The 26,556-nt window shown below is 44.1% G+C and overlaps 1 protein-coding gene across 2 annotated transcripts in view; it reads left to right on the forward strand.

Annotated features, from left to right (window-relative positions):
* LOC106596996 (activated CDC42 kinase 1) overlaps window positions 1–26,556 on the forward strand; it is an 86,102-nt gene that overhangs the window by 13,549 nt on the left and 45,997 nt on the right. The window contains exon 1 of one of the 2 annotated variants that reach the window (XM_045714464.1): window positions 21,697–22,504. The exons of the other annotated variant lie outside the window; for it this stretch is intronic. Coding sequence (XP_045570420.1) covers window positions 22,430–22,504 — 75 coding nt within the window. The 5' untranslated portion in view covers window positions 21,697–22,429. Of the gene's footprint in view, window positions 1–21,696; window positions 22,505–26,556 lie in introns of those variants that run through there. 2 annotated transcript variants of the gene reach the window in all.

Raw genomic sequence — 26,556 nt, forward strand, 5'->3', positions numbered from 1 at the left:
ACCCTAATTGACAAACAAGCAGACTGTATCAAAGGCAAAGACTTCTCATGCTTTGTTGATTTCAAAAAAGCTTTTGAGTCAATTTGGCATGAGGGTCTGATATACAAATTGATGGAAAGTGGTGTTGGGGGAAAAACATACAACATTATAAAGTCCCTAAAATTGGCAAAAAACACATTTCTTTCCACAGGGTTGTGGGGTGAGACAGGGATGCAGCTTAAACCCCACCCTCTTCAACATATATCAATAAAATGGCGAGGGCACTAGAACAGTCTGCAGCACCCGGCCTCACCCTACTAGAATCTGAAGTCAAATGTCTACTGTTTGCTGATGATCTGGTGCTTCTGTCCACAACCAAGGAGGGCCAACAGTAGCACCTAGATCTTCGGCACAGATTCTGTCAGACCTGGGCCCTGACAGTAAATCTCAGTAAGATAAAAATAACTTTGTTCCAAAAAAGGTCCAGTTGCCAGGACCACAAATACAAATTCCATCTAGACACCGTTGTCATAGAGCAGCCTTTCTTAAAGTATGGGTCGCGACGTGTCAGAGTAAATTTTAGAATTATTTAATTCATTACAGGAATTGATTTGGCCAAGTGCACCTCTGCTTAAGCAGCGGTCTCTGCTCAGTTTGGCAGCTGTGCCAAACGGTAGATGCCCGTGTGTTCTTGAAGATCAGTCCGCGACTCACACGATGCAGGGCTGTGGTTCAGCAGCAGATGATGTGCTGTCAGCCACTGACTTGTCATTCCCACTCGCCACCACTCACCGCTGTCATCAAATGGACTCATGCTATAAAATGACACGTCCTGACCAAACATCCACAGCATGATGGTAAACCCAGGAAGTCCTTACAGGACAGGGCAGAATGTTTCAGGAAACAGTGCCTCGACAGTGGAAAAGTAAGTCAGTTAGCAAGGCATTGTTGTCTTTTTATAACAGGTGATGATCAGCAGAAATAAGGGAGTACTAACTCTCATAGTAGATGTGAGTTTCTCTTTCAAACAATCCCCTGGCTTTGTACACAGCTAATAGCTAACATTCACCAAAGCTACTGATAGTGCAACCCTAAGTAACAGTACAGATGAAGATGAAAAATGATCATGCCCACTGTACATCTCACTGTAGAAATGATCAGGCCCACTGTACATCTCACTGTAGAAATGATCAGGCCCACTGTACATCTCACTGTAGAAATGATCAGGCCCACTGTACATCTCACTGTAGAAATGATCAGGCCCACTGTACATCTCACTGTAGAAATGACCAGGCCCACTGTACATCTCACTGTAGAAATGACCAGGCCCACTGTACATCTCACTGTAGAAATGACCAGGCCCACTGTACATCTCACTGTAGAAATGACCAGGCCCACTGTACATCTCACTGTAGAAATGACTGTTAAACTAGTCTAGGTTGGAACTGTTGCTGTTAAAATACAATAATAATTGTTATTCTTAACTGGAATAAACTGATTGAAGTAAGGTGCTTTTTGAGGTAAACACACTCACACAGTTCTGGGTTGTTCATCTACAGCAGGAAGTGGTCTCCTGCCTGACAGGAAGCAGTAGATGTTCTGGTCCAGTTTGGCACCACATGCCTATGTGAGTCAGGGTTCTCAACTCTGACATACTTAAAAAAAACAAGTACAGAAACAGTTTCAAGGCTGAGCATGACCTCAGTGTTACACTGTTAAAAACAGAGTCCAGAATAGACATGCTCTCATTAGGACTGTGTGTGTTTTCTGGTCTACATCTGTGTGAGGTGATCAGTCAGTTTATTCCAGTTCAGAATAAAAAATATGTATTGTATTTTAACAGCAACAGTTCCAACCTAGACATATGTAAGAGTGTTTTTAATGGGGGAAAATAAACATTCATATATATTTATATGGATATTTAATTTCATTGTTATTTGTTTTTGTCTATTGCATTTCTTTTAGGCATAAGGGCAATGAAATGTATCGATATTTATGTATCGTTGCATATTTTCCTAAGCTTGGTTCCCAGGAAAACACAGAATATCTAATTTGGGACCCAGGCTGAAAAAGTCTAAGAACCCCTGCCCTAGAGCACACAAAAAACTGTACATACCTCGGCCTAAACACCAGCACCACAGGTAACTTCCTCAAAGCTGTGGACGAGCTGAGAGACACGGCAAGAAGGGCCTTCCATGCAATTAAAAGGAACATCAAATTAGACATACCAAATAGTATCTGGCTAAAAATACTTGAATCAGTTATAGAACCCATTGCCCTTTATGGTCTCAAGAGAAGACCGGCTATGTGCACACTGCCCACAAAATGAGGTGGAAACTGAGCTGAACTTCCAAACCTCCTGCCAAATGTATGACCATATTAGAGACGCATATTTCCCTCAGATTACACTGACCCACAAATAATTTGAAAACCCAATTTTGATAAACTCCCATATCTACTGGGTGAAATACCAGTGTGCCATCACAGCAGCAAGATTTGTGACCTGTTGCCATAAGAAAAGGGCAACTGGTGAAAACAAACAACATTGTAAATACAACCCATATTTATGTTTATTTATTTTCCCTCTTGTACATTAACTATCAAGGACATTCAGAGACCTGTCCCGAAGCCACTCCTGCGTTGTCTTGGCTGTGTGCTTACGGGTCGTTGTCCTGTTGGAAGGTGAACCTTCGCCCCAGTCTGAGGTCCTGAGCCCTCTGGAGCAGGTTTTCATCAAGGATCTCTCTGTAATTGGCTCCATTCATCTTTGCCTCGATCCTGATTAGTCTCGCAGTCCCTGCCGCAGAAAAACATCCCCACAGCATGATACTGCCACCGCCATGCTTCACTGTAGGGATGGTGCCATGTTTCCTCCAGATGTGATGCTTGACATTCAGGCCAAAGAGTTCAATCTTGGTTTCATCAGACCAGATAATCTTGTTTCTCATGGTCTGAGAGTCTTTAGGTGTCTTTTGGCAAACTCCAAGCGGGCTGTCATGTGCCTGAGAGGTCTGGCCACTACCATAAAGGCCTGATTGGTTGAGTGCTGCAGAGGTGGTTGTCCTTCTGGAAGGTTCTCCCATCTCCACAGAGGAATTCTAGGATCTCTATCAGAGTGACCATTGGGTTTTTGGTCACATCCCTGACCAAGGCCCTTCTAACCCCATTGCTCAGTTTGGCCGGGCAGCCAGCTCGAGGAAGAGTCTTGGTTGTTCCAAACTTCGTCCATTTAAGAATGAAGGAGGCCACTGTTCTTGGGGACCTTCAATGATGCAGAAATGTAGTGGTACCATTCCCCAGATCTGTGCCTCGACACAATCCTGTCTCGAAGCTTTACGGACAATTCCTTCGACCTCATGGCTTTGTTTTTGCTCTGACGTGCACTGTCAACTGTGGGACCTTTTATATAGACAGGTGTGTGCTTTTCCAAATCATGTCCAATCAATTGAATTTACCACAGCGTGGACTCCAATCAAGTTGTAGAAACATCTCAAGGATGATCAATGGAAACAGGATGCACCTGAGCTCAATTTTGAGTCTCATAGCAAAGGGTCTGAATTCTTATATGTAAATAAGGCATTTCTTTTTCAAATTATTTTATTTTCTTCTCAAAACTTTGTCATTATGGGGTATTGTGTATAGATTTGCTGAGGAATTTCTTGAGTAAGGCTGTAACGTAACAAAATGTGGAAAAAGTAAAAAGGGTCTGAATACTTTCCAAAGGCACAATACATCTGGCTGTTACATCACCCCCCCCCATCCTTACTCTTTTTGTATTTTCCCTCTCTAATTCTGTCATATTTCCGGTCCGTTCCAGCTGTCCTTCTCCTACTCCTCTCTCTTCATCCCTCCCCATTGATCTCCTGTTCAGTATTGTTGTTCACACACTCTCTTTCTCTCCCTCCCTCACATAAACACACACACACACAGGTATCGCCTTACTGCAGTCAAGGACATGCAGTGTGCCTATTGTTGGATATATGTCAGACGGGCAGATTGTTACGTACTCCAGTTTTAGGTGGTGGTGCCCTTTTCAATATTCCTCCTCCCTGTGAACTGGATGTGTTTTCAGTAGTTCCCCCTGTGGACTGGATGTGTTTTCAGTAGTTCCCCCTGTGGACTGGATGTGTTTTCAGTAGTTCTCCCTGTGGACTGGATGTGTTTTCAGTAGTTCTCCCTGTGGACTGGATGCGTTTTCAGTAGTTCTCCCTGTGGACTGGATGCGTATTCAGTAGTTCCCCCTGTGGACTGGATGCGTTTTCAGTAGTTCTCCCTGTGGACTGGATGTGTTTTCAGTAGTTCTCCCTGTGGACTGGATGCTTTTCAGTAGTTCTCCCTGTGGACTGGATCGTCTCTGTGGACTGGATGTGTTTTCAGTAGTTCTCCCTGTGGACTGGATGTGTTTTCAGTAGTTCTCCCTGTGGACTGGATGTGTTTTCAGTAGTTCTCCCTGTGGACTGGATGTGTTTTCAGTAGTTCCCCCTGTGGACTGGATGTGTTTTCAGTAGTTCCCCCTGTGGACTGGATGCATTTTGTGCTGCATGTTTAGTCATTGGTTTCATTTTCATCCCCCCTCCAGTACAGTGTATCTAGATAGTGTTGTTTTAAGTGTGTGTCTCTTTGAAATGTTCTTAAAAGGATTCCCCAAAACATATTTACCTGTTTTCATGTAGCCTAGTCCACACTACTCTACACACCATGTGTTTTATAGTCTGCTATATAATATGCTTTAGGATTCATTTTGCAGGCTTCAATCCTGTTGTTTTGTTAGTTGGACACTGACATGTTCTCCAGAACCTCTTAGGAGGGAGCAGCGTGAGGGTAGCTATCACACGTCGGCATTAGGGGTGCGTGGTAGCCAGATTTTCATATCGTCATACCGTCCTTCTCTCATAACAGGATATACGGTACTACCGGCTTAGTACACAATGGGACGCCAAAAGAAAATCCAGCTAAAAAGCCTAATTGGGTGTCTATTAGTAAAAGTGAATTTCCGTGGAGGCTGATAGCTAACTATGCTAACGAGTGCAAACGAAAATAAAACGAATTGCAAAGACATGCAATCCAGCTCATAAAGTTATACATATATAGGTAGGAGCTACCGAATGCCATTTCTGGTGAGTTTGGACATTTACAAGTGAAAGTGAATGAGAGACATTGTGCAAATGAACAATGTTTTGACATATGCTTGTCTGAAGGAAGAACAGTACTGGCTTTGGAGCAGCATGTGTACACGCTGTGTCTGTGTGGATTCTGGTGCCGCTAGGGCAGTGGGCCTGGAAATGAAGATAGTGGCAGCTGTACAGATAACTCCTGCAAAGGGCTTTGACTTCTCAAACACAGCACTAAGCTAACACAATATGATGCCCCGTCACCTTATTCATTCAGCTATTTACTTACTTAGATTAACTAGCAAGTTAAAGACACCTGAAACCCCACCTCTTTAAGGAATACCTGGGATAGGATTAAGTAATCCTTCTAACCCCCCCCAAAAAAAGATATAGATGTACTATTGTAAAGTGGTTGTTCCACTGGATATCATAAGGTGAATGCACCAATTTGTAAGTCGCTCTGGATAAGAGCGTCTGCTAAATGATGTAAAGTTAGTGTTCGTGTTAATGCAGAATTCTGAATTTTTCACAGAGGAAAACAAGATAAGATGCATAATAAATATTGTGCTGCAGATGTAAAATGCTTCTTATTGTAATTTCTGCTCGGCATCTGGCAAATGTTGTGCTTCAGTTGCACTTTTCTACTCGGATGAGAATTCACTAATGGGCATTCTGTCAGCAGGCAGCGCTCTGACTGATGTCTAGCTACTTTTCACCGGTACTTTTCTCGTAAAATGCAAGATGAACTTTAAGCAAAACATCAGGAAATGTAGCTGGCTACATTCTTTCTATGATAAACATTAGAAATATGATGGCCATGCATTGTTTTTTGCAAAAAATAAAGCTAATTTTACTTGTGTGGCTGCCAGCCAAAATTTGCATTACACTTCTGTTGACATCTTATGAAAATGAAACTATTTTCTGCTGAATGTGTTGCTCTAACATACAGTGGGGAGAACAAGTATTTGATACAGTGCCGATTTTGCAGGTTTTCCTACTTACAAAGCATGTAGAGGTCTGTAATTTTTATCATAGGTACACTTCAACTGTGCGAGACGTAATCTAAAAACAAATTCCAGAAAATCACGTATGATTTTTAAGTAATTCATTTGCATTTAATTGCATGACATAAGTATTTGATCACCTACCAACCAGTAAGAATTCCGGCTCTCACAGACCTGTTAGTTTTTCTTTAAGAAGCCCTCCTGTTCTCCACTCATTACTTGTATTAACTACACCTGTTTGAACTCGTTACCTGTATAAAAGACACCTGTCCACACACTCAATCAAACAGACACCAACCTCTCCACAATGGCCAAGACCAGAGAGCTGTGTAAGGACATCAGGGATAAAATTATAGACCTGCACAAGGCTGGGACGGGCTACAGGACAATAGGCAAGCAGCTTGGTGAGAAGGCAACAACTGTTGGCGCAATTATTCGAAAATGGAAGAAGTTCAAGATGACGGTCAATCACCCTTGGTCTGGGGCTCCATGCAAGATCTCACCTCGTGGGGCATCAATGATCATGAGGAAGGTGAGGGATCAGCCCAGAACTACACGGCAGGACCTGGTCAATGACCTGAAGAGAGCTGGGACCACAGTCTCAAAGAAAACCATTAGTAACACACTACGCCGTCATGGATTAAAATCCTACAGCGCACAAGGTCCCCCTGCTCAAGCCAGCGCATGTCCATGCCCGTCTGAAGTTTGCCAATGACCATCTGGATGATCCAGAGGAGGAATGGGAGAAGGTCATGTGGTCTGATGAGACAAAAACAGAGCTTTTTGATCTAAACTCCACTCGCCGTGTTTGGAGGAAGAAGGATGAGTACAACCCCAAGAACACCATCCCAACCGTGAAGCATGTAGGTGGAAACATCATTCTTTGGGGATGCTTTTCTGCAAAGGGGACAGTAAGACTGCACCGTATTGAGGGGAGGATGGATGGGGCCATGTATCGCGAGATCTTGGCCAACAACTTCCTTCCCTCAGTAAGAGCATTGAAGATGGGTCGTGGCTGGGTCTTCCAGCATGACAACGACCTGAAACACACAGCCAGGGCAACTAAGGAGTGGCTCCGTAAGAAGCATCTCAAGGTCCTGGAGTGGCCTATCCAGTCTCCAGACCTGAACCCAATAGAACATTTTTGGAGGGAGCTGAAAGTCCGTATTGCCCAGCGACAGCCCCGAAACCTGAAGGATCTGGAGAGGGTCTGTATGGAGGAGTGGGCCAAAATCCCTGCTGCAGTGTGTGCAAACCTGGTCAAGAACTACAGGAAACGTATGATCTCTGTAATTGTAAACAAAGGTTTCTGTACCAAATATTAAGTTCTGCTTTTCTGATGTATCAAATACTTATGTCATGCAATAAAATGCAAATGAATTACTTAAAAATCATACAATGTGATTTTCTGGATTTTTGTTTTAGATTCCGTCTCTCACAGTTGAAGTGTACCTATGATAAAAATTACAGACCTCTACATGCTTTGTAAGTAGGAAACACTGCCGATTTAGCAAGTTATCAAATACTTGTTCTCCCTACTGTATCCTGAACAAAAATATAAACACAACATTTAAAGTGTTGGTTTCATGAGCTGAAATAAAAGATCCCAGAAATTTTCCATACACAAAAAATCTTACTTCTCACAGATTTGTTTGCGTTCCTGTTAGTGAGCATTTCTCCCTTTGCCAAGATAATTCATCCACCTGACAGATGTGGCATATGAAGAAGATGATTAAACAGCATGATCATTACACAGGTACAACTTGTGCTGGGGACAATAAAAGGCCACTTTTAAAATGTGCAGTTTTGTCACACAATACAATGCCACAGATGTCTGAAGTTTTGAAGGAGCATGTAATTGACATGCTGACTGCAGGAATGTCCACCAGAGCTGTTGCCAGATAATTGTATGTTCATTTCTCTACCATAAGCTGCCTCCAATGTAATTTTAGAGAATTTGGCAGTACGTCCAACCGGCCTCACAACCGCAGACCACGTGTAACCACACTAGCCCAGGACACATCCGGCTTCTTCACCTGCGGGATCGCTCTGAGACCGGAGAGATGATGAAACTGAGGAGTATTTCTGTCTGTAATAAAGCTCTTTTGTGGGGAAAAACTCATTCTGATTGGCTGGGCCTGGCTCCCCAGTGGGTCAGCCTGCTTTCCAAGTAGGTGGGCCTATGCCCACCCATGTGAAATCCATAGATTAGGGCCTAATTAATTTTCTTAATCAAATTGTTGAATTGTTGCATTGCATTTTATATTTTTGTTCAGTATAATTTCTGTGAAGGAAAACTACAGTTGCACATCCCTGATCACTCTATTGAAGTAAAAAAAACACTGACTTTCAATATAAAACGCTCCTCCTTTCAATAATACACAGCTGGACTCACCTGCTCTTTACAGGTGAGTACAAACAAACACGTGACTGGCTCAACTGTTCTGGGGAACTATGGTAAGATAATGTTACAGGTGAAAGGAAGAACGCGATCTGCTTTACATCCTAAAATATTGCACAAGTTGACTGCAGACTATTTACTTAAAAAGTAGCTACAAATATTAAAATGTATTGAAAAACTTTACAGAAATGGTTAACGGTATTGACAGTATTGAAAAACCATCCCGTGGATATATCCAGAAAACCTGGTGTACGGTATACCGCCCAAGCCTAGTTGGCATGCAGTCGATCTAGCTATGTTTAGGTGGGGTTATAGGCTAGCCCTAGGCTAACCACTTCTACATGGTACTAGCAGTTTTAAAAGTAGCCTAAGCGGAAACTAGACGGGACTATTAAAATACTAAAGTGACATTTTCCTACTTCAATCAACCAGTTAATTTAGAATTTGTGATAAAACTGTTGTCATTTGCTAAAGAATGTAGCTTGTGTATCTAGAGTGAAAGCAAATGAACGTAGTCTTCAAGACAACATTTCACTTGTCGGGACAAAAGCACATTCCAACAAGTAGTTTTACAGTATTTGATCTCCGGTTAAATATCGAACTTTGACGTCCGTTCGAGTACTCTCTTACACATGCCCATCCCTCCACAGTGGCATACTGTTTTTCATGATAGGTGTTGGTATGCAGACACACGCGTAGGCGTTAAGCGTGTAGGTGTGGCATATGTGTGTGGGTGTTGTTGACGTGCTCTGTCAAATAGAGGTTGCATTGCATCACGCCTGCGGTGAGTGGGCTAGCCTACGGTGACAATCTGGTCAATGTGTAACTCTTCTTCTGGTGTTTTCCTGAAGGAACAATACAGACAAGCTGCACATAACACCCTGATGAACCGGAGAAAGAGAGAGGGGAGGACAGCGAGGGGGGGGGGGGAGACGGAAGAAAGAGGGGAGGAAAGAGAGGGAGGGGGGAAAGGAGAGGGAGAAGAGACAGAGGAAAGACAGAGATTGTGAAACAGAGGAAAAAGACACTAGGGGAGGAAACATGGAGAGAGAGAGAGAGAAATAATCAGAGAGAGACATAAGGGCTATTTTGCAGAGGATTAAAAAAAAAGAGATTGCAGGAGATTGAGATGAATGCTGTCACCTCCTCTAGGGTTGTTTGTGTTACTGGGACACCTAGTAAATACTCCAGTAACAATCTCTTATCAGACACCCATCTCCAGCAGGTTCTTGATCTGTTTCCGATTGCCCTAAATCACGTGTATAATCTCATCTCCTGAGCTGGTGTCAGCGGTGCGATGGCGCCATGGGCAAGGTTAACGAGTAGAGGTGATACAGCCTTCAGATAGACAGACAGGTTCCACACTGAAAATACACAAAAATATTAGTTTGATGAAGACTTAGAGCATATTTTCATAAGAATCATTAAGCATTGCTGTAATTCATTACCATGCAATGTTGTTCAATGTGGATTTTTTTTATTCATAATTTTTTTTAATTCCAAAGAACAGGCAGATTTAAACTAAATCAAATGCTACTGCCTTTATTGAGATTGTGTTCCACGATAAAATGTAACCAGTTGATATTATGGTTTCAATAAATTAATATTAAATTACACTTGCTTTTTTTGTCTGATATAGATACATAAATAATGGGCCAATTTATCCAATGTGATTTGTTATCTTTAATGGTTATGATAAATTAAACATCATTGGTATAGGCCTTTATTTTTTATTTAACTAGGCAAGTCAGTTAAGAACAAATTCTTATTTACAATGATGGCCTCCACCGGCCAAACCCGAACGACGCTGGGCCAACTGTGGGCCGCCCTATGGGACTCCCAATCACGGCCGGTTGTGATACAGCCTGGATTTGAACCATGGTGTCTGTAGTGACGCTTCAAGCACTGAGACGCAGTGCCTTAGACCGCTACGCCACTCGGGAGGCCTAGAGATAAATGCGCACATATTTCTTTCCACTGCGGGCCTCTCCAAAAAAACAAAAAAAACATGCGAGTACTCAGTCAAAACATTTCAAATGCCAATTCTACAACTGTGCCTGTTCTCAGATCCTCCCATATGAGCACAGAGCACGTCAGGAGTATGGATGAGAGGGAAGTGTTGAGAGATGGAAAACACACACTAGTTAGCTAGTCGAAATGACAGCTTGATTCTCTCTAAATAGAACAAAATGCCTCAAAGTAATTTATTTGTGAATTATTAACATTCAAAAACAGCACTGAGCTGCAAAACTTTTAACACGCCAACTAGGCACTTGGGTAAATGGTGCTGCTTCTTGATAGTCCAAAATGGCTTCCTTTTCTCGTCTCCCGTTCTTCATCCAACTCGGCAGCACAGATCTGAAATAGTTTGGCCAGATACTACTTAGTGCCTACACCCACTGCATACCTCATTATACCCACTGCAGTGTAGAGTGAACAAGCTGTGTTGTCACATGTTTAGACTTGAAAGGTTTGCATTGGTGCAAGCAGAATAACGGCGAAAGGTCGGCTAGCCTATCAGACGGCAAGGTAGAAACCATTGCCATATTGCTTATCCTGTCAGATCGACATGAAATGCCAAGGAATAATTACCAAAGGTTCGATGTTGGATTGGGCATTTCTGCATGGCTGGTTTGACCCATTTGACCGATTCTGTGTAATTGAAGACACAGGTGCAGATTATTAGGCCAAGTATGGAGTTAGGAGCAATGGTTTTTACGTTGCTCCTGAAAGGTAGTACTCCTGCCACACCCGCAGCCCACAGTTGTCTGCACACCGGAGCCTAGAGCTATTTCTGGCAGGGTGGGTTTATACATCAGGATGGACACACAAATACCAAAGGCACCAGAACTGTAAGCACTCAGTGGTAGCCCTTATTCTAAACTGAGGAAGATGGCAATGATCTCTTATTCTCTCTCCGTTGATTAAGCTAGCGTAACGATGATCACAATTGTTTATGTAAAACCTCTTAACCAGGAAGTTCTGAGATATCTATCTATTTTGCAAATGTTGTGGTGCCATTCACTCAAACCTTCCACACTCCTGGGTTGCGTTCGGGATGGTGCAACACATGGAACGCTGCAGACAAGAATGTCATGAATAACAATTACATTATTTCTTACTTTAGGAATAAGATAGATTCTACCATCCTCTGCTGCTACCATGTCTCTACATCTGGTCTGGGATGTCCTCCCCTTGCCACACTCTTCCCTCTTGTGGCGAGCAGCGGAAGTGGCTGCCCATAGTGAGGTTAACATAGGTTATTTGTTGTCACTGTCACAGTGAGGGTATGACGGTAAGGGGTGGGAGGGAGGAGATGAGCTGGAGGGACAGTGTTGGCAGTAGAATAAGCCACAAAATGGCTCCGTCTGAAGACCGTCAAGCTGTGTGTGTGTGTGTGTGTGTGTGTGTGTGTGTGTGTGTGTGTGTTTGTTTGTTTGTGTGTATGAGAGAGAGTGATGCGGTGTGTCGCACGTGCAGCAGTTTTCAGCTGCTAGAGAAACTGAATCCATGAGATGCCTTCAAAGCCTAGCAACTTTGGGACATTTGCTTGGGTCATCATACCAATCTCTGGGGGATTTTAGCAGCTTTGGGACATTTGCTTGGGTCATCATACCAATCTCTGGGGGATTTTAGCAGCTTTGGGACATTTGCTTGGGTCATCATACGAATCTCTGGGGGATTTTAGCAGCTTTGGGACATTTGCTTGGGACCCCTATCCCTATCATTCTGTCAATTTAATGTCAATTTAATGTAATAGCCTATGGCAGTGGTTCTCAAACCTCTCCTGGTGGGACCTCTATACGTTTCACCATTTTGTTGTAGCCCTGAACTAGCTCACCTGATTTAAGGGCTTGATGATGATGATTAGTTGACAAGTTGAATCAAGTGTGATAGATGTAGAATATATTAAATAAATGTAACGGCTGGGCCCCCTGAGGAGAGGTTTGAAACCCTCTGGCCAATGCAACAAAACAAGTCTCAGCCCAGTCAAGGCTGTTTTTTTTTTTGTTTAATTCCTTCTGAGGAAGGTGTTACCACTAATCAAAGGAATGCAATAGCATTTTCCTCACTTGTATATTTAAGCAATAAGGCACCTCGGGGGTTTGTGGTATATGGCCAATACACCACGGCTATGGGCTGTTCTGAGGCACTACGCAACGCCTTATTGCTATTAAAAACTGGTTACCAACGTAATTCAAGCAGTTAAAAATAAATGTTTTGTCATACCCGTGGTATATGGTCTGATATACCACAGCTGTCAGCCAATCAGCATTCAGGACTCGAACCACCCAGTTTATTAAAAGGTATAAAAGAAATTGAATCCAGATGCAGCTGTCTGTCTGCCCTCCTAATTAGTTTTATGCAAACAGGCTTACTATACTGTATGAATTGTTTAGTTATTTTTTATGATATTGTCACTGTCTTTTTTTCTCAAAGCACAAATTGAGGTTTGCATGCTACACGGGATGTCGTTGACAGACCCGAGAACTGAGGCAATAACTATTTAAAGGCACTAGGTTTTGTGTTTGTTTTTATGACCTGGCACTGAACCCTTCAATCTCTCCCTTCTCGCTAAGCTCCTTGCTCTGTGCATGGATAGGCCACACACTGGCTGGAAGCTCAAAGTATAGTGGCTTTAGTCATGACTGGGCCATACCTCAGACTCACTGCGTTCTGCCAGGGGTGAACAACAGACTGCTGCAAGCTGATTGGCTGAACGCGATACGCAACATCCGGGAATAGCATTCCTAGGCTTTAGCCACAGTGGTGGTTAATGGTGTTTCAGAGAGAAATATGCGCATTTGACTTAAAAAAAAATAAAAAATCACCATCTTGCCGTTTAAGTCTAGTTAAGGAGGAAATTGAAGCCTTTACAGCCTGAATGTTTAATGTGCTAACCGATTGCCGGGGGACACAAGTGTATTACCGGCTGTGCACATCAAGCCCAGACGATAGTGGAGAATCCATAAATCCCACTAGCGGCTGCCCAGGCTAGTACCTGGCCTAGATAAGCATGTTTGTGCAACGGTGTCTTTTAAATCAGAGAGGAATAAGGCGAAGCATGAATATGTTATCTACATGAGGTAAGAAAACGAGAAACACTCTTTTCACGCCACTTTGATACAGCTACGACCGGAAGTGACTTCTTTGTAGCAGGTTAGGAGAACTTACGCAGCAGGTTAGGACAGTGAACATAGCAAGTTAGGAGACTGAGGTTAAGGTTAGGAAAAGGTTTACGGTTAGCGAAAATGCTCTCCTAACCTGCTATGAAATTACTTTCGGTCGTAGCTGTATCAAAGTGGCGTGAAAACAGTGTGTCCGGTAAGATAACATGTAATGTAACATCTAATTAGGGTCACCTGGTAACACTGACCAACGCTTTGGTTCCTACCCTGGCTTATTCTTTGTCATGTAAAACAAAAATGTATTCAAGGTGCTGCCCACTATATTCCAACTATAGCATTACAATAATCATTCAATTTCCATGATTCCAACAATTCACCAATTAACGAGGCCTAGATATAAATATATGAAAATATATTTTTGTTTGAAGTCGGATTGAACAGTATACAACAATCAGAATGGAGCAAGCCCCATTGAAATCACTTAGAACAGTATGTGTTGCCACTCCATGGTCATGAGTTACTCATAAAGCATTTTTAGAACTTTATTATTCAAAAACATAAAATACCGTCATACTGTCAAAAATGTTAAAAATATTGTGATAGTACAGACCAGCTGGCGCTATCACATCACCACGGGTGTTTCTACCCTATAGTCGCTGCTGGTTGCACCTACCTCTAGGGTTTCTACTCTAATCTCTACTGGTTGCACCTACAGTTGAAGTCGGAAGTTTACATACACCTTAGCTAAATACATTTAAACTCAGTTTTTCACAATTCCTGACATTTAATCCTAGTAAAAATTCCCTGTCTTAGGTCAGTTAGGATCACCACTTTATTTTAAGAACGTGAAATGTCAGAATAATAGTAGAGAAGGATTTATTTCAGCTTTTATTTTATCACATTCCCAGTGGGTCAGAAGTTTACATACACTCAATTATTATTTGGTAGCGTTGCCTTTAAACTGCTTAACTTGGGTCAAACATTTTGGGTAGCCTTCCACAAGCTTCCCACAATAAGTTGGGTGAATTTTGGCCCATTCCTCCTGACAGTGCTGGTGTAACTGAGTCAGGTTTGTAGGCCTCCTTGCTCGCACACACTTTTTCAGTTCTGCCCACAAATTTTCTATAGGATTGAGGTCAGGACTATTTTGTGAAGTGCACCAGTCCCTCCTGCAGCAGAGCACCCCCACAACATGATGCTGCCACCCCCGTGCTTCAGGGTTGGGATGGTATTCTTCGGCTTGCAAGCCTCCCCCTTTTTCCTACAAACATAACGATGGTCATTATGGCCAAACAGTTCTATTTTTGTTTCATCAGACCAGAGGACATTTCTCCAAAAAGTACAATCTTTGTCCCCATGTGCAGTTGCAAACTGTAGTCTGGCTTTTCTATGGCGGTTTTGGAGCAGTGGCTTCTTCCTTGCTGAGCGGCCTTTCAGGTTATGTCGATACAGGACTCGTTTTACTGTGGCTATAGATACTTTTGTACCTGTTTCCTCCAGCATCTTCACAAGGTCGTTTGCTGTTGTTCTGGGATTGATTTGCACTTTTCGCACCAAAGTACATTTATCTCTAGGAGACAGGACGCGTCTCCTTCCTGAGCGGTATGACTGTGGGGTCCCATGGTGTTTATACTTGCGTACTATTGTTTGTACAGATGAACGTGGTACCTTTAGGCGTTTTGGAAATTGCTCCCAAGGATGAACCAGATTTGTGGAGGTCTACAATTTTTTTTCTGAGTTTTGGCTGATTTCTTTAGATTTTCCCATGATGTCAAGCAAAGAGGCACTGAGTTTGAAGGTAGGCCTTTAAATACATCCACAGGTACACCTCCAATTGACTCAAATGATGTCAATTAGCCTATCAGAAGCTTCTAAAGCCATGACATAATTTTCTCGAATATTCCAAGCTATTTAAAGGCACAGTCAACGTAGTATATGTAAACTTGTGACCCACTGGAATTGTCATATAGTGAATTAATCGGTTTGTAAACAATTGTTGGAAAAATTACTTGTCATGCACAAAGTAGATGTCCTATCCGACTTGCCAAAACCTATAGTTTGTTAACAAGATATTTGTGGAGTGGTTGAAAAACAAGTTTTAATGACTCCCACCTATGTGAATGTAAACTTCCGACTTCAACTGTACCTCTAGGGTTGCACCTACCGCTAGGGTTTCAACGTGAGTAAAACATTTTAACCCTCGCAAGGCAGCAGGCCCAGAAGGCATCCCCGGCCGCGTCCTCAGAGCATGCGCTGACCAGCTGGCTGGTGTGTTTACGGACATATTCAATCAATCCTTATCCCAGTCTGCTGTTCCCACATGCTTCAAGATGGCCCCCATCGTTCCTGTACCCAAGAAAGCTAAGGTAACTGAGCTAAATGACTACCGCCCCGTAGCACTCACTTCCGTCATCATGAAGTGCTTTGAGAGACTAGTCAAGGACCATATCACCTCCACCCTACCTGACACCCTAGACCCACTCCAATTTGCTTACCGCCCCAATAGGTCCACAGACAACGCAATCGCAATCACTCTGCACACTGCCCTAACACATCTGGACAAGAGAAATACCTATGTAAGAATGCTGTTCATCGATTACAGCTCAGCATTTAACACCATAGTACCCTCCAAACTCGACCCCCCCCCCCCGTGCAACTGGGTCCTGGACTTCCTGACGCGCCGCCCCCAGGTGGTGAGGGTAGGTAACAACATCTCCACCCGGCTGATCCTCAACACTGGGGCCCCACAAGGGTGCGTTCTCAGCCCTCTTCTGTACTCCCTGTTCACCCACGACTGCGTGGCCATGCACGCCTCCAACTCAATCATCAAGTTTGCAGACGACACTACAGTGGTAGGCTTGATTACTAACATGAGAGCCCTCGGAGTGTGGTGTCAGGAAAATAACCTCACACTCAATGTCAACAAAACAAGGGAGATAATCGTGGACTTCAGGAAACAGCAGAGGGAGCAGCCCCCTATCCACATTGACGGGACAGTAGTGGAGAAGGTGGAAAGTTTTAAGTTCCTCGGCGCACACATCACGGACAAACTGAAATGGTCCACCCATTAGTACTACCTCATTTTCTCTCCCAGTATTACCATTAGTACTACCTCCTTTCTCTCCCAGTATTACCATCAGTACTACCTCCCTTCCTCTACCAGTATTACTGTCAGTACTACCTCCCTTCCTCTACCAGTATTACCGTCAGTACTACCTCCCTTTCTCTCCCACTATGTCCATCAGTACTACCTCCCTTTCTCTTCCGAGAAATCTAGTTTTCTTTGTAAACCGCAATGACCTGTGTCTTTAGCCTAGTTAGCTTGTGTTAACAATACATAATGTGATTCATATAGTAGACTGTCTTGTGGTCTCAACCTCAAGGATGAAGTCATCCACTAAGTCAAAAGCAGTTAATCTTTGACTGGAAGAGGTGACACACACACAGACACACACACACACACACACACACACACACACACACACACACACACAGATAATTTCTTCAGTGATTAGTGGTTACAGTTTTAAAGCCATCTTAGTACTCCCCCACCAACAACAACAGATTTTGGGAGCTATAGAAAAGCTTTTATTAATTCATACTTTGAAATTATTTTATGTGAGCTAAACATAAAAATGTAAAAATATATTCAGTAATTCCTGAAAGTATAATTTTTGGAAAGTTCTAATGTTACTGCCCCAGTATTTTTTATTTATTAAATACATGTTGTTGAAATTAAAATAATTGAAATACTCCCAATATGGCCGACTGGTGGCTTCAAATCCTCTCATTAGCCAATACAAGCACCAGAAATCCAGAGTTTTATACACCGTGCATACAAAAGTATTTGGATACCCCTTCATATTAGTGGATTCGGCTATATCAAATGTTATTTGTCACATGCGGCGAATACAACAGGTGTAGACTTTACTTACAAGCCCTTAACCAACAATGCAGTTCAAGAAATAGAGTTAAGAAAATATTTACAAAATAAACTAAATTGAAAAGAAACACAATAAAATAACTATACAGGGGATACTGGTACCGAGTCAATGTGCGGGGGTACAGGTTAGATGAGGTCATTTGTACATGTAGGTAGGGGTAAAATGACTATGCATAGATAATAAACAGTGAGTAGCAGCAGTGTAAAAACAAAGGGGGGGTTTGTGGTCACCAAGGAACTCTATTTGTCAATAACAGCTGGTGTGTGATGTCTAATATTAAGGAAGTCTCGAGGTATTGCTCGCCTGAGGTAGAGTACCTCATGATAAGCTGTAGACCACACTATCTACCAAGAGTTTTCATCTATCTTTTTCGTAGCCGTCTATTTACCACCACAAACCGATGCACTAAGAGCGCACTCAACCAACTCTATAAGGCCATAAGCAAACAAGAAAATGCTCATCCAGAAGCGGCGCTCCTATTGGCCGGGAACTTTAACTTTTTCATACGTGAGTTCCAAATATCTCTAATGATCGCCCCAGCGTGAACTTTTTTTATGCACATGATGTTTTAAAAACCTTTTTTTTTTTTTTATTGAATATCTGAAACATACAATATACTTGCAGTGAAGCCGGTCAACAACTACATCAAACCAGTCATCCAACAGACTCCCATTCAGAGCGACACACAGAAGCATCCAGGGTCAATGCCCTGCTCAAGGGCATGTTGACAGATCTACCACCAGGCCAAAAAACGTGAACCCAAACCCTCCAAGATCCCCCCTACAGTTCCCCAATAGCTGTCCCTCAACCATTCGAGACCCCTCCCACAGTCCCCCCCCAAGAATAAAAATTAAAATTAAAATTCCATTCCCCACCCCCAAGAACCCCCCAATGCACCAACAACCAAGAGAATGAACTAAAGAGAAAAAAAGACAGAAGAAAACAGTGCATAAAAAATGTAAACAAAGGACATCAAGGACAACTAAAATCATAACAGCAATGCCAACTGTGTATGTTTGTGTGCATGTCTGGCACTATTACATGTATGTGTGTGTTCTTGTATGTGTGTATTTGCATGAGAGTGTGTGTGTGTATATGCATGTGCACAAACATTAGCCTCAGGCAAACCGGCATTAGCTGTAAAAACACTGCCCCTCTCTGTCATTCAAACATACTTTTTATTATGTTTTATTTTGACATTTTTTTTTCACTTTTATCTTAGAATGATGGTCAATCTCCCACACAGCAACTCCACTCCCACTTGTCTCCAATTCCACATCCCAACCCTCAGCTTTCCTCAGCCCATCCCATCTATCTCTGCTGGCCACCCACTTCGGGTTTCTATGCAACACATATCTTTCAAATATGCTGTGACGTTAAACTACAATTTCGATCTATCTAATAGAATAGAATCCACAGATTGCGAGTTGAAGATAAATACTTTTACTAAGAGTATTAGTAATTGACTGACCCGGTCTCTCCAGATCTCCTAACAGTACTATTTCTAGGGTCAATTTTAGATCAATGTTCTGCATTTTCAGCCATTCCTGAACCTGAGACCAGAACAGGCTACCTGAGGGCAACACCAAAATAAATGGTCTATTGATTCTGTGTCCTCACAACAAAATCTGCAGAGCTTCGATGATTTTATGCCCCAAATATTCAACATTTTGTTGGTGGAATTCTATCTAATAATTTTAGCTGAAAAGCATGAAGTCTTGAATCTTGCGTTGTTTAATATATCAACTCATACCATGGAATCGGTACGTCAAAAATCTCTTCCCAACTTTTGGAAATGCACTCACTATTCCAAAATGTGATTGTTACGCAACATGACCTTTAATCTGAGCTGCCCTCACACTGAATTCAGCTGCGAGAGGGGATGGGCGCTAGACTACCACAACAGGACCTTTAATCTGAGCTGCCCTCACACTGAATTCAGCTGCGAGAGGGGATGGGCGCTAGACTACCACAACAGGACCTTTAATCTGAGCTGCCCTCACACTGAATTCAGCTGCGAGAGGGGATGGGCGCTAGACTACCACAACAGGACCTTTAATCTGAGCTGCCCTCACACTGAATTCAGCTGCGAGAGGGGATGGGCGCTAGACTACCACAACAGGACCATTAATCTGAGCTGCCCTCACACTGAATTCAGCTGCGAGAGGGGATGGGCGCTAGACTACCACAACAGGACCTTTAATCTGAGCTGCCCTCACACTGAATTCAGCGGCGAGAGAGGATGGGCGCTAGACTACCACAACAGGACCATTAATCTGAGCTGCCCTCACACTGAATTCAGCTGCGAGAGGGGATGGGCGCTAGACTACCACAACAGGACCTTTAATCTGAGCTGCCCTCACACTGAATTCAGCTGCGAGAGGGGATGGGCGCTAGACTACCACAACAGGACCTTTAATCTGAGCTGCCCTCACACTGAATTCAGCGGCGAGAGAGGATGGGCGCTAGACTACCACAACAGGACCATTAATCTGAGCTGCCCTCACACTGAATTCAGCTGCGAGAGGGGATGGGCGCTAGACTACCACAACAGGACCTTTAATCTGAGCTGCCCTCACACTGAATTCAGCTGCGAGAGGGGATGGGCGCTAGACTACCACAACAGGACCTTTAATCTGAGCTGCCCTCACACTGAATTCAGCTGCGAGAGGGGATGGGCGCTAGACTACCGCAACAGGACACTGCAGGGACAGAACAACAAAGCCTCTCGTTCAGGAAAAGGTAAGAGAAGGAGAGGAAGTTACAAAGTAAGGCGTGAAGAGTCGGCAGGTTGTCGTTTTTAACTGTGTGTCTTTAGCCTTCATTCTGGACCTGGTTGGACCTGCTGTCTTTACCTTGACAAACAACTTGTGGAATAAATTCTTGTTATTTTTTAAAAGTTGTAATTGGTTCTAAATCGACCCCTAGATCCTACATGAAGGGGTTGATTTTAAATTGGGGCATTCCTCTAGTGCCAAGTCTGTTGTGTGAATCGTTTTAGAATGGTTTCTCCTAGATTTGTTCTTAAACAGACAAAGCCCCCAGCACCATTAAATGGTAGGGAGATCAATGAATCATCGTCATTTGCCCAATAATTTTATTTTATTTTGTATCACAAGAAAATGCAACAGCAATAATAAGTCAAAGGTCACAGGAGCAGAGGACACTGCCATGTAGGTGACTGTGTGTGTACGTCCATGTCGGTCTGTACCCGCTGTGCAGGGCCAGGAGGGAACAGATTTAGCAGCGGAGGTGGAGAAGGGATGAGAACATTAAGCCTGATCAGCGGGCTGCGAATAACAGGCCCCAGGAACGGGACTGCACTAGACTGGCCAAAACCATTAAGAGACAGAGAGAGAGAGATGGAGAGAGAAAGATGGAGTTAACAACCGCAGTGCTACCGTTATTGAGATCCAGTGCTAATGCCTTGGTCAGTACCTTCAAGACCATGACTCTACTGTCAGGGTTAGATTGTGGAGAGAGAATCAGGAGGCCGGCAGATAAGAGTTTCTGCCTCTCTTGTTCTGTCGTTTATTCGTTCGTTCTCTCTCTCTACTCCCCCTTTCATCCAGATGTCAGCTCTCCCTCCCCTCCCATAGCAGAGTGGTGCTTTCTACACACACACACACACACACACACACACCGCCCAGCGTGGCCGTGTTTTTCTCCCTCCTATATGGCAGGATTAGTGCTCCTCATTAATGCACGCCTCCGCCCCTGTCGGTCTCCTGCCACCTCATTGGCCGCTCCTCTCAGGACCACCGCTGACTGTAGATCCCCATGGCGACGACCAGGGGGGGGGCCACTCTCGCCGTGGCAATGGGGAGGCGACCACTCATCAAATCGCCGACCAGCTGGAGCAAAAAAAAATTAATGGGGAGAAAAATAAGCATTGTGAAGGAAAGAGACAACAACAACAAAGGGATTAACCGTCGGCTCCAACTGAGCAATCAGGAAGTCTGTTTAAAAATGCACCAAAAAAAACACACCCAGTTTCTCTCTCCCTCTCCTCAGTGCTAAGCTGCTGGTCAGAGTGGACAGCTGTTTAAAAACTAGGAGGATGGAGATGCATACAAAATGAAAAATAGCCCTCGGGACTCGGGTGAAAGACGAGTTCTACATCCTCTTGTTTTCCAATGCCGCCTTCCTGTATTTATTTTGAAGATGAGGCAATAAGGTAAACCGGACATAGGGATGCTGTGGAAATAGAACGACTGAGCGAGAGAAGGAGAACTAGTGCAGCATGTGTCAGCACTGAGGCATTGACCAATGAACAAGCAGCGCGCGACAGAAAGAGAGAGGGGAAACGGATGGTGACAGCCTGTGATGCGAGGAGGAAAGCGAGAGAGCGAAGAGCAGGACTGGAAGGTCATTAGACGAGACGGAAATAAACTAGGATCCGCCACCCTTTGACACCTCCTGTTTACAAGGCTTTCCTCAACACCAATCAACAACATAGCTGGACTCCTGCTACATCCACATATAGGGGAAACCCTCCACAGAACCTGACTCAACCTGCCAACCAGCCAATACATTCCCAGAGGAAAAGCCTATGTCCATTGTGAAGAGGACAATCCTACCTTGCGCTCCTGTCCTTCTTACTGTACCTAACCAAAAACACTTGGTCACTTGTTATGGCTGGCTGACCACAACATCCCCTTTTTGAATGAAATCCAAGAACTGTCTACAGAAAAGAAGAAAGGAATATCTTTGACTGCTACAACGAGGAAATAGCCTGTCTGTTGTTCGCCAGAACACACACTGGATTGGTGATTCTCAGCCCAAGGTGGACCAGGAAACCACTGGACTGAGGCTATTGGAGAGATGACTGACTGACTGACTGTCTGTGTTGGACTTTGCCATGGGAGAGACGGCTGAGTACCAGCGACTGGATGAGACATCGGACTACCAGCGGCTGCCCAGCGTTGATGAGGAGGTAGTTCACTTCACACCGATCATGGAGTGATGGTCACTGTGTTTTCTGACGGCACTGCTGCCTAACTACTCATCAGTAGAGAATATGAGACCTTCATTATGACATGGCAGGAAGTGTGTGTGTGTGTGTGTGTGTGTGTGTGTGTGTGTGTGTGTGTGTGTGTGTGTGTGTGTGTGTGTGTGTGTTTTCAAGTCCTGTATTGTATTATTTATGAGTCATTATTTGGGTTGTAGGTGAAGTATTTCAAGTCGACTGATTTTAAAGAAATACCTTCATATCTCTGTTCATGTGATAGTGTCTTGTTGAAGTCTAGTGCTTTGTATCTAACCCTGAATATAAAGAACACTAGCAGGCTAATGTATTGTGTGTGTGTGTGTGTGTGTGTGTGTGTGTGTGTGTGTGTGTGTGTGTGTTCCAGGTACCCATCTGGCAGTATAGTTGTTGCCATCTACCATTCATTCAACAAATGCAGTGATTATGGCTAGGCTAGGCTATGCATAGCTATATTTTTTGCATCTATCTGTTATGGTCTGTGTGTCTGCTCAACCCTTCAGATCATGACTGTTACTTTTTCTCTGTCTCTCTCTCTCTCACTCACTCACACACACACACACACACACACACACACACACACACACACACACACACCCAGCCCACGTTATTGAATGCGGAACCATGAGGTCATTGATGAAGTGCTGCTGAATGACTTTTGTGATGGGACGCACCCACACCCTTCTCTGTCCTCCCTCTCTCCATCCATCCATCCCTCTCTCTCTCTCCTTTTCTTTCCCTTCTTTCTCACTAGTGTGATATGCAGTCATTAGAGGGTTGTCTGTCTCTCTGAGGAGGTAGCCATGTCTCTGTGCTGACAGAGTAGCCTGTTCTGTTAGGTCAGGGGAGGAGGTAGCCATGTTTCTGTGCTTACAGAGTAGCCTGTTCTGTTAGGTCAGGGGAGGAGGTAGCCATGTTTCTGTGTTTACAGAGTAGCCTGTTCTGTTAGGTCAGGGGAGGAGGTAGCCATGTCTCTGTGCTGACAGAGTAGCCTGTTCTGTTAGGTCAGGGGAGGAGGTAGCCATGTCTCTGTGCTGACAGAGTAGCCTGTTCTGTTAGGTCAGGGGAGGAGGTAGCCATGTCTCTGTGCTGACAGAGTAGCCTGTTCTGTTAGGTCAGGGGAGGAGGTAGCCATGTCTCTGTGCTGACAGAGTAGCCTGTTCTGTTAGGTCAGGGGAGGAGGTAGCCATGTCTCTGTGCTGACAGAGTAGCCTGTTCTGTTAGGTCAGGGGAGGAGGTAGCCATGTCTCTGTGCTGACAGAGTAGCCTGTTCTGTTAGGTCAGGGGAGGAGGTAGCCATGTCTCTGTGCTGACAGAGTAGCCTGTTCTGTTAGGTCAGGGGAGGAGGTAGCCATGTTTCTGTGTTTACAGAGTAGCCTGTTCTGTTAGGTCAGGGGAGGAGGTAGCCATGTCTCTGTGCTGACAGAGTAGCCTGTTCTGTTAGGTCAGGGGAGGAGGTAGCCATGTCTCTGTGCTGACAGAGTAGCCTGTTCTGTTAGGTCAGGGGAGGAGGTAGCCATGTCTCTGTGTTTACAGAGTAGCCTGTTCTGTTAGGTCAGGGGAGGAGGTAGCCATGTCAGGTGTGTGTGTACTGCAGTCCACTAAACTACAGTTCACTATACTCCACTACAGTCCACTACAGTCCACTACACTACAGTCCACTACACTACAGTCCACTATACTACAGTCCACTACACTACACTACAGTCCACTACACTACAGTCCACTACACTACAGTTCACTATACTACACTACAGTCCACTACACTACAGTTCACTATACTACACTACAGTCCACTACACTACAGTCCACTACAGTCCACTACACTACAGTCCACTACACTACAGTCCACTACACTACAGTCCACTATACTACAGTCCACTACACTACACTACAGTCCACTACACTACAGTCCACTACACTACAGTTCACTATACTACACTACAGTCCACTACACTACAGTTCACTATACTGCACTACAGTCCACTACACTACAGTCCACTATACTACACTACAGTCCACTACACTACAGTCCACTATACTACAGTCCACTACACTACACTACAGTCCACTACACTACAGTCCACTACACTACAGTCCACTACACTACAGTCCACTACACTACACTACAGTCCACTATACTACAGTTCACTATACTACACTACAGTCCACTACACTACAGTCCACTACACAACACTACAGTCCACTACACAACACTACAGTCCACTACACTACACTACAGTCCACTACACTACAGTCCACTACACTACAGTCCACTACACTACAGTCCACTACAGTCCAGTACACTACAGTCCACTACACTACAGTCCAGTCCAGTACACTACAGTCCAGTACACTACAGTCCACTACACTACAGTCCAGTCCACTACAGTCCAGTCCACTACACTACAGTCCAGTCCACTACACTACAGTCCACTACACTACATTACACTACACTACACTACTGTCCAGTACACTACACTACAGTCCACTACAGTCCAGTCCACTACAGTCCAGTCCACTACACTACAGTCCACTACACTACAATCCAGTATACTACACTACACTACTGTCCAGTACACTACACTACACTACAGTCCAGTACATTACAGTCCAGTACACTACAGTCCACTACAGTCCACTACAGTCCACTACACTACAGTCCACTACACTACAGTCCAGTATACTATAGTCCAGTCCACTACACTACAGTCCAGTCCACTACACTACAGTCCAGTCCACTATATTACAGTGTGAAAGGGCAGTGTGGAGTGCAATAAAGATTGCATCATCTGTGGATCTGTTGGGGCAGTATGCAAAAGTGGAGTGGGTCTAGGGTTTCTGGGATGATGGTGTTGATGTGAGCCATGACCAGCCTTTCAAAGCACTTCATGGCTACAGACGTGAGTGCTACGGGTTGGTAGTCATTTAGGCAGGTTACCTTAGTGTTCTTGGACACAGACACTATGGTGGTCTGCTTAAAACATGTTGGTATTACAGACTCAGACAGGGAGATGTTGAAAATGTCAGCGAACACACTTGCCAGTTATTCCGCGCATGCTCTGAGTACACGTCCTGGTAATCCGTCTGGCCCCGTTTCCTTGTGAATGTTGACCTGTTAATTGAGGTGTGTTCTAGTGGGTCTGGACGGGTGTGATGTAGTTAATGGAGATGGAGGTGTGTTCTAGTGGGTCTGGACAGGTGTGATGTAGTTAATGGAGATGGAGGTGTGTTCTAGTGGGTCTGGACAGGTGTGATGTAGTTAATGGAGATGGAGGTGTGTTCTAGTGGGTCTGGACAGGTGTGATGTAGTTAATGGAGATGGAGGTGTGTTCTAGTGGGTCTGGGCAGGTGTGATGTAGTTAATGGAGATGGAGGTGTGTTCTAGTGGACAGGTGTGATGTAGTTAATGGAGATGGAGGTGTGTTCTAGTGGACAGGTGTGATGTAGTTAATGGAGATGGAGGTGTGTTCTAGTGGGTCTGGGCGGGTGTGATGTAGTTAATGGAGATGGAGGTGTGTTCTAGTGGGCTGGAGGTGTGATGTAGTTAATGGAGATGGAGGTGTGTTCTAGTGGACAGGTGTGATGTAGTTAATGGAGATGGAGGTGTGTTCTAGTGGGTCTGGACAGGTGTGATGTAGTTAATGGAGATGGAGGTGTGTTCTAGTGGGTCTGGGCAGGTGTGATGTAGTTAATGGAGATGGAGGTGTGTTCTAGTGGGTCTGGACAGGTGTGATGTAGTTAATGGAGATGGAGGTGTGTTCTAGTGGGTCTGGGCAGGTGTGATGTAGTTAATGGAGATGGAGGTGTGTTCTAGTGGACAGGTGTGATGTAGTTAATGGAGATGGAGGTGTGTTCTAGTGGACAGGTGTGATGTAGTTAATGGAGATGGAGGTGTGTTCTAGTGGGTCTGGGCAGGTGTGATGTAGTTAATGGAGATGGAGGTGTGTTCTAGTGGGTCTGGACAGGTGTGATGTAGTTAATGGAGATGGAGGTGTGTT

The sequence above is a fragment of the Salmo salar genome, chromosome ssa03 (assembly GCF_905237065.1).
Source record: "Salmo salar chromosome ssa03, Ssal_v3.1, whole genome shotgun sequence".
NCBI lineage: Eukaryota > Metazoa > Chordata > Actinopteri > Salmoniformes > Salmonidae > Salmo > Salmo salar.